The sequence below is a fragment of the Sorex araneus genome, chromosome 1 (genome assembly GCF_027595985.1).
Source record: "Sorex araneus isolate mSorAra2 chromosome 1, mSorAra2.pri, whole genome shotgun sequence".
Classification (NCBI taxonomy): domain Eukaryota; kingdom Metazoa; phylum Chordata; class Mammalia; order Eulipotyphla; family Soricidae; genus Sorex; species Sorex araneus.
Genome location: NC_073302.1, coordinates 173,043,169 through 173,056,507, shown reverse-complemented (window position 1 = coordinate 173,056,507; position 13,339 = coordinate 173,043,169). Strand labels below are relative to the sequence as shown.

Sequence of the window (13,339 nt, the reverse complement as noted above, 5' to 3'; positions counted from 1 at the left end):
CCCGCCACCCCCCCACAGCAGCCCAGCTGCGGGCCCAGGTGGCATTATGGGAAGATCAGGCTCTCAGGGAGCTGGAGAGAGCAAGCAGGCAGGGGGAGGGCAGCTGGCTCTCCTCTCAGAGGCCCTAGGTTTCAGGGGCACAGCCTGAAGCTCGCCTGCCAGACAGACATGGATGGGCTGGAGAAAGCCTTGCAGTCACTCTGTCCCGGGCAGCTCAGCCACACTGCTCATCTTGATCTGCGATGATGGAGACCCAGATGCAGTGGTCAGTGGTGGAAGAGGCCATCAGAGCACCTGACAGCTGCCCAGGCCCACCGTTACCCTCCGATGGACTTCTGGCCACCCATCCCAGTGCTGCAAAAGCACACAGGGCCGTGATGCCAGGAAGCTAGACAGAGCGACCCTCCGTGGACCCCCAAGTTTTACACCTGGGACCTACGAAACCCTTTTACACTTGCACTTCTGCATCTCCAATTCATCTGTGTGCTCCTCCTCAGCCTCTGCTGTAAAGACTGCTCCACCAGGCTCGGGCTGCTGCCCACAGAGGGCCATTCAACCTTTGGTGATTTTGCTCAGAGGAAAGTACAAGTGCTCCCTACAAGGCCCAGCACCCCACAACAAGCAGATACTTTAAAGGAGCTGAAGAATCATGAGTAAACTTTTCCATAACTCTCTTTATCTTATTCACTGAAGTCTCAATTGTCACCTGACTGCATGTGCCAGAGGAAGCTGAGAAATCAATCCAAAGAGTCACACTGCGGTACCTGCACAGTCTAGCAGCTTTTTAGCTCACTGCAGAGAACACCAGGTCATCTCATATTCTTCTCAACCTAGCAATGATTGGCGCCCCAGAATCCCTCTCACTTTATATACCACATTCCCTACATACCATATCCCTCCAGATATTCAGCTTCTTTCTGGTGCTGGAACACGTCAGTCTCTTATTGAAAGCTGTGCATAGGTCCCCACAGCAGTACCTGGGTTTGAGGAAGACTCCCTATCACAGTGCCTTACAATGGTGAAAGGATGTACAGCAAAATCAGCCAAGGGAAAAGATGCATGAGATAATTAGATACCGCCAAGAGTTCTTTCCTCAGGGAGCCTGGATGCACTTAATCCTCCAGCACAACGTTGTGCCAATAAAATGCTATCTACCAGTGAGGTTCATCAAAACTGCGCATTTAGGATTGTTACTGAGTATGAAAGTATCTTCTACTGAGCACATACCAAACCCTCAGACTCTCAGAGGGAAAACAGGATTAACTTCAATCACACTGCCTGAGCAATCAGTGCAGGCAGAGAAAGCAAGCCAGAACTCTAGGAATCCAAGTTCCCAGGCAGCAGCCAAAGGTTAGTTCAGGTCCTTCTGAGGACAGCCAATTCCAGATTCACTCGTCTCTTCTGCACACAGACTCCATCTTTATTCCATCTCTTCCAAACAGTATTTGAATGTCCATGGTATTCCTCGATCATCTTACATAAAACATTTCTTCTGCTGTTTTTCCCTACCATGTTTTATTCACCTATTCACACCACACCCATTCACTCACTCATTCGTTTATGCACTGTGGCTCTATCTACAGTCCATGAACCAGAAGCTCCATTGTCAAAGGAATACATCTACACCAGCGCTTAGAACAATGTCAGATGCATGGTTGGTATTTGTAAAGATCTGCCAAATGAATGATTCTCATAAGACAATCTGCATCAGAATTTGATTAAAAAAACCATGAAGACTAAATAAAATATGTCTGAAATATACATTTCCCATACTGACACTTCCTTCTTGCAGAAAATTCTGGTAAGTTATCCTGCACACTTTTCTTAATACAGTGGGATAATTGCCACTCCCTGAGCAGGAGGAAAAATATATTCCTCCTATTTATATTCTTGAATTTTTTCTTTCCAGACCTCGCTTTTCTTTCCAGCCTCCTCCCTCATTCCCCTTACCTTTTTTTTTTTGTACTGTGTCTCAAATTCAAGGTCTTCTACATATGCATATGAGTGAGTGTGTGTGTGTGTGTGTGTGTGTGTGTGTGTGTGTGTGTGTGTGTGTGTGTCCCTGGCCCTCACCAGCCTATTCTTGCCTTTCTCTACTATGCTCATTCTCTTCACTTCAAATATTGTTACTTAATTTCCTTCAATCCCCATTTTCTCCTAGAGAAACACTCACCATCTCAAGCAAAAGCAGGTAACTTAGCACATGCAAACCTCCTGGTGCTCCCCATGCCCCACTTAGCACATGCAAACCTCCTGGTGCTCCCCATGCCCCGGCCACCTGATGATGACTATGCCTCACATGGTTCACATAATTTCTTGCTGCTGCAGCACAGAAAGTCAATTACGACTCAGTTCATGTAATGGCCAGAGGAAGAAGACAAACACACAGTGACATTCATTCCTCCCTCTCAACACAAATGGAAGAATCACTGACACCCCACTCTTCCACTCCCTAACCTTCAGGGCTCCTAATCCATAATCTAGTTCTTTGGCTTTGCTTTACCCCAAACCTGGAGTCCATGTTCCTAATCTCCAATTAATCTAAACCCCAAGTCTTCAGTCTTCTTTGTTTGTTTTTGAGCCACACCTGGGGGTCCTCAGGACTTACTCCTGGCTCTGTACTCAGGGATTGCTCCTGGCGAGCTTGGGAGAACATGTGTGATGCCAGAGACTGAACCTGAAGTAACTGTGTGCAAGGTAAGTGCCTGCTGTACTATCTCTCTGGCTCCTAAACACCAGTCTTAAAATTTCTTTCTGCTTACTTATTTTGGCAATTCTGATTTTGAAACATGACTCAATTCTCAATAGCCAGCTAAGTGCTTATTTAAACTATATCCCTCGTTATAGCCTGCCAACATATCTAGTGAGTGAGCAAAAATTGAAAATGCATTGTAATAAAATTTGGTTAGCTGTTCAGAATACCAGAATTTCAAATGAAAGACAAATAATTAAGATCAAGAGTTATAGAAGCAAACATCTTAAAATGCAACAAAAACCCTGAAAATAGTAATTTAATCTTTAAAATAAACTCAATCATGCAGCCTGCTCACATACAAAATTTATTTGAAATCCACTCTAAGTTTTTTCATGCATTCACAGTACCTTAAAATAGGAAAGAAAATCAAACATTTCTTCAATCTGTTCTGAAGAGCCAACAGATGACGACAGTGGATGAGATGAATTCAAGGAGTCCTTCTTCATGGTTTTGAAGCGAGCACCTAAGAAATCTTCATACTAGTGATAAAAACAGGAAAAAAAGAACAGCATCAAAGGTTAAAGCCAGTGATTATATAAATTAAACAAATTATTGTTTCCTAATAAAACTTCACTAATAAAAAACTTCACTAAACCTTAGAATCTATGTTTTTTGAAAAATGTAGAAAAACTGTCATTCATGTATATCTTTAAGTTGAAAAGTTAAGATTTATAATTTCCAGCAATATGAAAAAGAACATTTCCTAAACAACATAAGGATGCATTAAGAATATTTCATTGAAGCAACCAAATGTCAAATCTGAATATTTAGGATGAATATTTGAATAAATATTAGTACACATTTGAAAAGTTAAAACCTTTTGCCAGCGATGGATGTACCAACTATCTTAGTGGTAGAGCACATGCTTTTCATATCTGAGGCCCTGGGTGTGATTCCCCAGTAGCGCAAAAGGAAAACAAACAAAACACTACCTTCAGTTAAAAACAACCAAAACCTAGTCCTTAAGGTGATTTGTCACATACAGGAGAGCTTTCCAATTAAGATTACAAGCATTTCCCTCAACTGAGGTTCATCTGAAATAAAACTCTTAAACACAAATACTTCTTGAGTTCAGTAAATGAGCTCCCTTAAACACAGGCAGAAGTTTCAAACATTCTGGGCACCACCAAGTGGTGAAACTGTGCATCTCTTTGCTTAATCAAATAGCAAACAGATTTAGAGAGTCTTAGCGTTCTGGCAAAAATTCATTCCTTCTGGCACCTGAACTTGTCTATCAAGTCTTACACAAAAACTTCAAACAAAAGACTGAGTCCTCCTGTTCTAGAGGAACACCCTGGATGCAGGAAGATAACAGGAAGTCATGAGATCTGAGACGGAAGGAAGTCTGTCTTCCTATCTATGGCAGACCTGATGGGGCAGCATCTGTCCCAGGTCAGGAAGGCTATGCAGACAGGAGCTTAGCACAGTGATCACAGTATTCGCACGCTGACACAGGATGATGTTCCAAGTCTTTGAGAAAGGCACAAAATGTGACTTGCACCTAAGAAAGGCAGCGAGTTTGCCTGGAACGACTCAGGGGGTCACTCATATGAAGAGGATTACAGTGAAAATGAGCATCCTTAGAAGAGGTTTTCATTTGTTTCTCCTCACTCACAAGTTTTGTTCTGCACAAAAGACATTTAACTTTACTTTAATTCTTATAAGTGGGGGAGAGTCACATATATTACAAATAAAATAAAAACAATTAAATAATAAACAGTTCTAGCACTCCAAATGCAATTAAGATTAAAAACATATTGAGGGGCTGGAGAGATAGCACAGCGGGTAGGGCGTTTGCCTTGCACGCGGCCGACCCGGGTTCAAATCCCAGCATCCCATATGGTCCCCTGAGCACCGCCAGGGGTAATTCCTGAGTGCAGAGCCAGGAGTAACCCCTGTGCATCGCCAGGTGTGACCCAAAAAGCCAAAAAAAAAAAAAATAAATAAATAAATAAAAACATATTGAAAAAAATTAAAAAAACAGTTCTAGTATTCCAAATGCAATGAAAATAGTAGATAAGATTTGACTATTTGCCCCAGCATTCACAGAAAGCCCAACAAATTCTATACTTACACTGGAGAGATCTTTAAATATTTTTTCCAAGGAGAAATACTCCATAAAAGTGGCAAAACCTTCATTTAGCCACAGATCATTCCACCACTGCATTGTTACCAGATTACCAAACCACTGTGGGGAGAAAAAGCAAATAATGATTAACAGATTTTTTGGTTATATTTTGTTTTCAGATCACACGTGGTAATGCTCAGGGCTTATTCCTGGTCTGTGCTCAGGGATCACTACTGGTGAGCTCAGGGACTCATATGGGGTATTGGGGACAGAACCCATGTCTGCTGCATGCAAGTGACTGACACACTGTACTATAATAGCTCTGGTCCCAAGACCAACACAATATTTACTTTTTCAGGAACTTTCTAATAACTGAACTCTCAGATCAATCCCCTACTACTGAATAATAATATCTTAAAAATACAGTATGATAATTATAAGTTTCACAAATATACTTTAAAAGTAAAATATAAATTTTAATAGTTTACTAAATTGAATGGTAAGCAAGAGATAAGATAAGCAAGAGATAAGAGATAAGCAAGGGTAAGCACTTAACAAAATCATGTTCATGTTTTAGCTGCTTTTCTAAAAGTAGCATTTCCTGTATCATGCAATTCTCCTACCAGGTAAAATCAAGTAAGATAATTCTACAATATATCTACACCACTCACAACAGATTAAGACCAAATTTCTGTGTGAGAGACTTTTCTACAGTCAGAAATTCCACACTACATATTTCTCCTCGATTTTCACATGGACCAACACAGAAGTAAGCAATATTCCTAAGAAAGTCAGGGCTGGAGTGACAGTGACTATGGGGAAAGTGTTTGCCTTACAGTTGCCTGACCCACGCGCGATCCCCAGCATCCCATCTGGTTCCCGGAGCACCACCTGGAGTGACTTCTGAGTGCAGAGCCAGGGGGACCCTCTGAACTTTACTGGTGTGACTCAGAACAAACAAGCAAACAAAAAGAAAGCAGGAATGTAAATCACTGTCACTGTCATGGATTTATTCGAGCGGGCAACAGTAACATCTCTCATTGAGAGACTTATTGTTACTATTTTTGGCATATCCAGTACACCATGGGTAGCTTGCCAGGCTCTGCCGTGTGGGCTCGATACTCTCGGTAGCTTCCTGGGCTCTCCGAGAGGGGCGGAGGAATGTAAATAATCCAGAACAAATGTCTTTTATGAAGTAGTAAGGAGGGAAAAGCAATGACAGAACGAGTCTGAAGAAAATGGACTGAGGCAGTCATGAAACTCTGTGTGGATTGGGTGCCCCCAAGCCAGTCATGCGGCCAGCTTGCCTCGCGCCAGCAGCAAAGGGGGAGGGTTCTGAGGCACAGAAACAAAGTCCCTCTGAGAACTGCAGTAGCCTTTCTAGCAAAGACTCCATCTGAAAACCCATCTTAGAGCACAATGATTGGCGAGCACTAAGGCAGTAACAAGGAAACACTCCCCCAGCACCAGAAATGAGAGCCCTCAAGGAGACCCCCCCAAGCCCACCTGGCGGTACCATGTCAAGAACTGCCCTTCTCTCCTTGGCCTTTAGAGACGTCTCCAGAAGGGGGCTGAGGCCACACGACCTTCCTCCACAGTCCCCATCATCACACTGCCAGACTCAAGCCAACCCTGACCTGCCCTATGCCGAGAAGAGGACAGACAGGGCGCTGTGGAAATGCAGGACTGCTGCCTCGTGAGATTCTGCTCCTGTATATTCTCTGTGTCACAGGACTACGTGTGAGCTCACCCTGTCAGACACCCCCGCCCCGCCTCTGCAAACTAAGAGAGACACAGCTGGAGCAGCAGAGGGAGAAATCAGTCGAGTCCTGATGACGACAGCCCAAAGGCCCTGAGAAGGAAGTGTGATGTAAGGAACAGGCTTCTCGCCCACACACTGCCACGGGCCACTGCATTGTTGAGAGGCAGTGAAGCCAGAGGGGGCGACAGCGCCCAAATGCTGTGGGGCTCCAGGCAGTGAAGCCAGAGGGGGCGACGGCGCCCAAATGCTGTGGGACTCCACGAGGTCTGTGCCAGCCTTCTCAATTGTGCCACGCAGTGAGCTGAGTTTTAGCTCCCACAGCTTTATGTGGCATCGACTCCTACCTCAGAGCAACCTCAACAATGGTGACTGAGGCAGCAAGCAGGAACGTGCTTCAGAAATGGTAGAATCCTCAACCGGACTTTTCTTTTCTTTTTTTTTTTTTTTGTTTTTTTTTTTGGTTTTTGGGTCACACCCGGCGATGCATAGGGGTTACTCCTGGCTCTGCACTCAGGAGTCACCCCTGGCAGTGCTCAGGGGACCATATGGGATGCTGGGAATTGAACCCGGGTCGGCCGCGTGCAAGGCAAACGCCCTACCCGCTGTGCTATTGCTCCAGCCCAACCGGACTTTTCATATAAAAATGAAACTTTTGCTAAAAACTTATTTTAGTAGGAAAGGTCACATATTTCAGACTATAATCAAAGTTCACTTTTTCATATGAGCATCTAAACCTCTCCTACGAAAAAAGCCTGCTTTGTGCCACTGCTAATCTCGTAAGGATGAGGCAGTGACTGCCTCGGTTGGTAATACCTGATGGGCCAGTTCATGGGCGATGATTTTCGTGATGAGTTTCCTGTCAGCCACTGAAGAGGTACTATTGTCACACAGAAGTGTTTCTTCTCGGAAGGTTAGCAACCCCCAATTTTCCATTGCTCCTGCTTCAAAGTCTGGAATGGCCACCAAATCTGGGTGTAACAAGAAAGAACTCAGGAGAGGAGGTAGCAAATTCATACTGTCCTCCTAACAAAAAGCGTGTGTGCCCTTCACCTTCCCATTGGCTGCAGGGGGCTGAACAGACAGGAGTCCCAATTACTTCATAAGAAATAAAGCTATAAAGCAACTTCCCAGAGCAAGGACAGACTGAAACCAACTCTTTAATCTAAGATTAGAATCAGCTCTCATTTGTCTAGAATAACAGCTTCACATTAATCAGTATTGAATTATATTGCCTTTCTGAGTTCCTAGGACTCCTTCTTTCTTTTTTCTATCAAGGATAATCTTAAAAGTTGACCGAACTCAGGACTAAGCTTTGAGCAAACTCTCACTTCTACAGCACTCCCGGACACAACAAAGCGTCTGCAAAGCTTCACACTCAGGTCCATCCACGGAATCAGCATCACCTCAACAATCAGAAATGCCTACTGACCACACCTTAACAGCAGTGATGCTCTGATGTTAAAAGAGCTATTTTAAAGCTCTGGCAGAAATTCTTCTATCGAACACAATAAAAAACGAGTCTATGTTACGATGAAAATAAGATGCTGCATGATTCTTACCCAATTTCTTAAGCGGATATTGGATTTCAAAATAGTTTTCATAAAACTCAAGAAGCTTCACAGTTGTTTCCAAGGCATGGTGAACTTGGCCAATCTTTTCCGGTATGGCATAGATAGAAACCTGAAAGGCAACATTATATATTTATAAAGACAGGGTGAGGATGGCATGAACACTGCCAAGACTGGCACAGCTGAGGAGTGCAGAGTGGCAAGGGAGCACAGAAACTCTGCTTCTACTTTTCTTTTAGCCCCTATCGAGTTTAACAAAGCACTCCCATACATACAGCCACAATACTGAAAACATCAACTGATACACTTATTTTTTTAAAGTTAACACCCAAGAGGCACTATTTTGGGTCACACTGAACAATTTACAAACATCTGCCCCTTTAACTCTAGACTATTGCTCTCATCTTCTCCATTACCTGAAATAGCCCCTCCTTGCCCATGAGCAGTCAATAATGTGAATTATTTGAAGGACAAAATTAAACTTTCCTCTTGTAGTATTTATGACAGTGCCAGGCACTGAAAAACTTGTGTTGAGGCATACACTCAAAGAGGGAACTGAAGTAGAAAATTAATAGGTAAAACAGAAATTGCACATCTATTGAAATCATCCTGGAAAACAAAAACAACTTAAAAAAACATTTTCTATCTCAGAAAGTACAGCACAGTGAGTTTTCCTTCTAGTCTTATGGCTTTTTTCCCCCTCCAGCTATTGGCTTGTTTTCCTGGTCTACATTGCACACAAAATAAACATGTCTACAAAGTGAGACAAATTTAGTTGGAGACCACAGCAATGAAATAAAACCAAATCTGGGCACAGGGGACTCCTGGCACAGGGTCCAGAGGAAGCCCCAAACAGTGCTCATGGCTTTCTTCCAGCTCTGCACTCAGGGACCACTCCTGGGGTGCTGTGGGACTGCATATGAGGTACCAGGAACTGGACCTGGGTGGGCAGTGTGCACCCTAGGGCAGCACCCTACCCCCAAACTATTGCTTGGCCTCAGAAGCACCTTTTTGTGCACGGTGGTGGGACTGGTGTTTGAATATTACCTGTAATGAACTATTGTGAACAACTTTATAAAAATAAAATAAAATTGGGAAAAAAAAAAAGAAGCATCTTTTTTTTTTCCTTTTCGGTTTACGGGCGACACCCAGCAGTGCTCAGGGCTTACTCCTGGCTCTGCACCCCAGATCACTCACTTGTGGGCTTGGGAGACCACATGGATGCTAATTACCAAATCTGAGTTGGCAGCATGCAAGGCAAACACCCTACCCAGTGTTTACTCTGTCCCCCTGAAGTACTTTTTCTTAGAGAAAAAGTCAAGCTAGAAAAATGAAGTTCCCACGAGACTGACTGCTTGGTTCCATTTCCGGAACACAAAGATTAAAATGCGCAGTTTGTGTTTTCTTCTTCCACTTTTCTTCTTCCTTAGAAGAACATGTGCTGTGAATTCTGACTAGATATGAATCTTTTGTTCATCATAATCACTACCAAGCTTAGTTTAAGAATAGAAGCATAACAAGTATGAAATAAACAAATGGAACAGTCCAGCTTGACAAAGCAAGTCTTGGCTTGGTCCGGGGACTCTAAGCACTGTTAAATAACTGTCACTTGGTGCCCAGGTAATAAGACATAAAACTTTTCTTGCAAGATCTCTTGCTAAGATCTTTGTAATGTTCCTAAGAGATACAACGATAAACAGTGCTCTTAAAGAGGAGTTCTCTGAGCAACCTAAGGAGTAACACATTTGTGAGGCATAAATTAATGGTCCTTTAATTTGATTAAAAGAGAGATAAACAAAAACAAAAAGAGAATTAAACCCTGTCTTCAAAAAGACAGAATTGTCCTATGGGTTCAAAATGACATAGAAAATGTTTCTAATATAAAGCTTCCTGAAAAGTATGAGGTTTTCTAAATAGCTGAACATAGAAAAAAACACAGCATAAATCCCTTAACAAAACCACATGGAAAAAAATGACTAGTATCAAGTCTATCCAGAATAACTGATGGATGAGAAATAGGTAAATTACATACAAAAATTATGTACCATGTTCCTAATTGGTGAAGAGATACCTAAAGTAGGAACATTTAAATAAAAATTTGGAATTAAGTCATGTTCCTGGCTAAATATGAGTAAGTTCACATTATACCACAAGATGGATAATATTCCTGAAGGTTCTGTTTGAATGCTAAATAGACTTGCCCAACAATGTGTTTGTGGATTCTGATTCTGTAAATTAGATCTATGGTAAAAACAAGATTAGGCAATGATAAAAAAACAAACCTCAAGCAACAAAAGTATATTTCAAAACTGCCCCTGAATGTTCTAGTTAATTATAGTATTCTAATTGTAGGAATGCATTAGATGACTATGTATTCTTAAAAGCAGTATGAGGTTTAAGGAACAAGAGTGGACAGTAGCAATAATGCAAATGTTTCTTTTTCCATAGATTTTTGACAGTCTTTACCATCACACGAAATACTTTATTTTTATTAATCTGTCAACCCTGACACTTTTAATCATTTGGCAATATCATGAAGGTAGTCAAACTACTCATTCCTGAATCTTGTGAAATAAGTCTAATGTCAAACATTACAAAATAGGATCCATCTTTGGGACTACAATATTTTAACAAAACAAAAATCCTTTTTTTGAACTTGAACACTGAATGTTTATCAGCTGGGAGAAGCAGCAGGTTAGAAAGATGTTACTAAATGGGCGCCTCAGAGCTGCCACCAAAGTCTAACTCCAGGCATGTTTGATTCTTCTTTTCTTTTTTTCATGGCCCAGGAGTCTTTTTATTTTTAAACAGACGCCTCTCATACCACGAATTCCTGGGGAACGGGCCCAGCAGCTCAGGCTGCTTTTCCATTGGTTCTCACAGAGCGGGCTTCTCTGGGTGGACTGCAGCACTCATTGGAACCCAAGTTTCTTTCTCTTTGGCTTCCTTCTCTTCCTGATCGTTTTCCTTCACCCATTTCAGGAAGCGCTTAAAATGCTCAGTCTGAACATAAATTCTCTTGGCAAGAATCTTGCCCTTGTTTGCATATGACAATGCCAACAGCATGTTGGGTATCATTGCAGACTCTTCTGATTTTGCCATGTTAACGTTTGTGGGGCATTTCTTTTTGGACAGTACCCATTCCCTTCATGTCTATGACAGCATCTTTCCTGTAGATCTGCATGCATGTGGCCAAAGGAATAACTCCATGTTTTCTAACGTACAGCAGGTGCTCCTGCTCTTCCTCTTTGTGTCGGTCTTTTTTTTTTTTTTTTTGCAATATACTAGAAGATGGTGGTTCTGGACAAATGGCTCTTCTCCTTTTTTTTTTTTTTTTTTTTTATTATTATTTACTGAATCACCGTGAGAACAGTTACAAAGCTTTCAGGATTAAATCTTAGTCATACTCTGGTTGAAGAAACTCTGGTACATATATACAATGGAATACTATGCAGCTGTTAGAAAAAATGAGGTCATGACGTTTGCATATAAGTGGATCTACATGGAAAGTATCATGCTAAGTGAAATGAGTCAGAAAGAGAGAGACAGACATAGAAAGATTGCACTCATCTGTGGAATATAGAATAATAGACTATAAGACGAACACCCAAGAATAGTAGAAATAAGTACCAGGAGGTTGTCACCATGGCTTGGAGGCTGTTCTCTCACTCTGGGCAACTCAGAGAAGGGAACAGCAAGTAAAATGTGGTTGTTGATCATGTGGGGGAAAGATGATGCGGGCCAAATATAGACTAGAGACTGAACGCAATGGCCACTCAACACCTTTATTGCAAACCACAACACCTAACCAGAGAGAGAGAACAAAAGGGAATTCCCTGCCATAGTGACAGGGTGGGGTGGGGGGAGACGGGACTGGGAAGGGGGGGTGGGATGTTGGGTTTACTGGTGGTGGAGAATGGGCACTGGTGAAGGGATGGGTTATCAAACTCTGTAAGGGAGAAACATGAGCACAAAAATGTATAAATCTGTAACTGTACCCTCACGTTGACTCACTAATTAAAAATAAACTATAAAAAAAAAAAAACAAAAAAAAAAAAACAAAAAAAAAACACACAAAAAAAAAAATCTTAGTCATACAATGATCAAACATCCATCTCTTCACCAGTGCACATGTTCCACCACCAAGAACCCCAATATACCCCCACTCCCACTCCCCACCCAGCCTGTGTGGCAGATGATTTTCACTTTACTCTCTCTTTACTTTGATTACATTCACTGTTCGACAGAAAACCCACTATTATTATTTGGAGTTTACCCCCAACAATCAGACCTGTCAAGAAGGCATCATTAGATCATTTGTTTTCTAGCACAGTGATAGGGTGTTCGCCTTTCATGCGGATGACCCATGTTCGATTCCTCCACCCCTCTCGGAGAGCCCGGCAAACTACCGAGAGTACCGAGCCCACACAGCAGAGCCTGGCAAGCTACCCGTGGTGTATTGGATGTGCCAAAAACAGTAACAATAACAAGTAAGTCTCACAATCAAGAGATGTTACTTGTGCCCGCTCGAACAAATCGATAAGCAATGGGGTAACAGTGATACAGTGATTGTTGATAACGAAGAGCATATGAGGTTGCACGGCCACAAAATTACTAAAATACTAAGAGTATTTTAGTAATTAAGTCTAGAGGCATTTCTGCTAGCAGCCACTGTGTTCCGAGATTGGTTTGTGTGCCCCTGGGATCATGGCTGTTCAAGAGCAGAGGAGTTGTTCGTGGGCGGATGCTCAGGGTCTCATTTGGGGGGGAGCAGGGGCAGTTCTGCCCTCCGCCCCAGATTTCCCACACACCCCATCACTGCAAGCTCCTACCTCTCTGTCTAATTGGCTCTGAAAGGTGGCAGTCACCATGCTGCCACAAAGGGGAAAAGGCCGAGGGACAAAGACCCTTCCCTTCCCGGGGCTGCACAGGGCTGTAGCTTGTTCACAGTCCAGAAGTATATCTGCCAACAGCCACTGCATTCCAAGATTGGTTTGTGTGCCTCTTGAATCATGGCGCTCAGGGGCGGAGGAGCTGTTCCTGAGCGGTTTTTTGTATATCAGGAAAGGATGCACTTACATGGCCACGCGGTTTGGAGAAACAGTCCTGGTCCCCACATACTGGAGCCATGTTAGTAGAAATTCAGTGTCACCAGGGTTCCATCTGGAGAAGGTGGGGAGACTGCA

The 13,339-nt window shown here is 42.7% G+C and overlaps 1 protein-coding gene across 3 annotated transcripts in view; it reads right to left on the bottom strand.

Moving 5' to 3' along the window:
* The window catches only part of LNPEP (leucyl and cystinyl aminopeptidase), a 111,527-nt gene that overhangs the window by 41,656 nt on the left and 56,532 nt on the right, over positions 1-13,339 (bottom strand). For all 3 annotated transcript variants that reach the window (XM_055123817.1, XM_055123810.1, XM_004613090.3), the window contains exons 5-8: positions 8,145-8,265; positions 7,399-7,553; positions 4,830-4,943; positions 3,103-3,234 (exon numbers count right to left, since the gene is read on the bottom strand). In XM_055123817.1, coding sequence (XP_054979792.1) covers positions 3,103-3,234; positions 4,830-4,943; positions 7,399-7,553; positions 8,145-8,265 — 522 coding nt within the window. The remainder of the gene's footprint in view (positions 1-3,102; positions 3,235-4,829; positions 4,944-7,398; positions 7,554-8,144; positions 8,266-13,339) is intronic.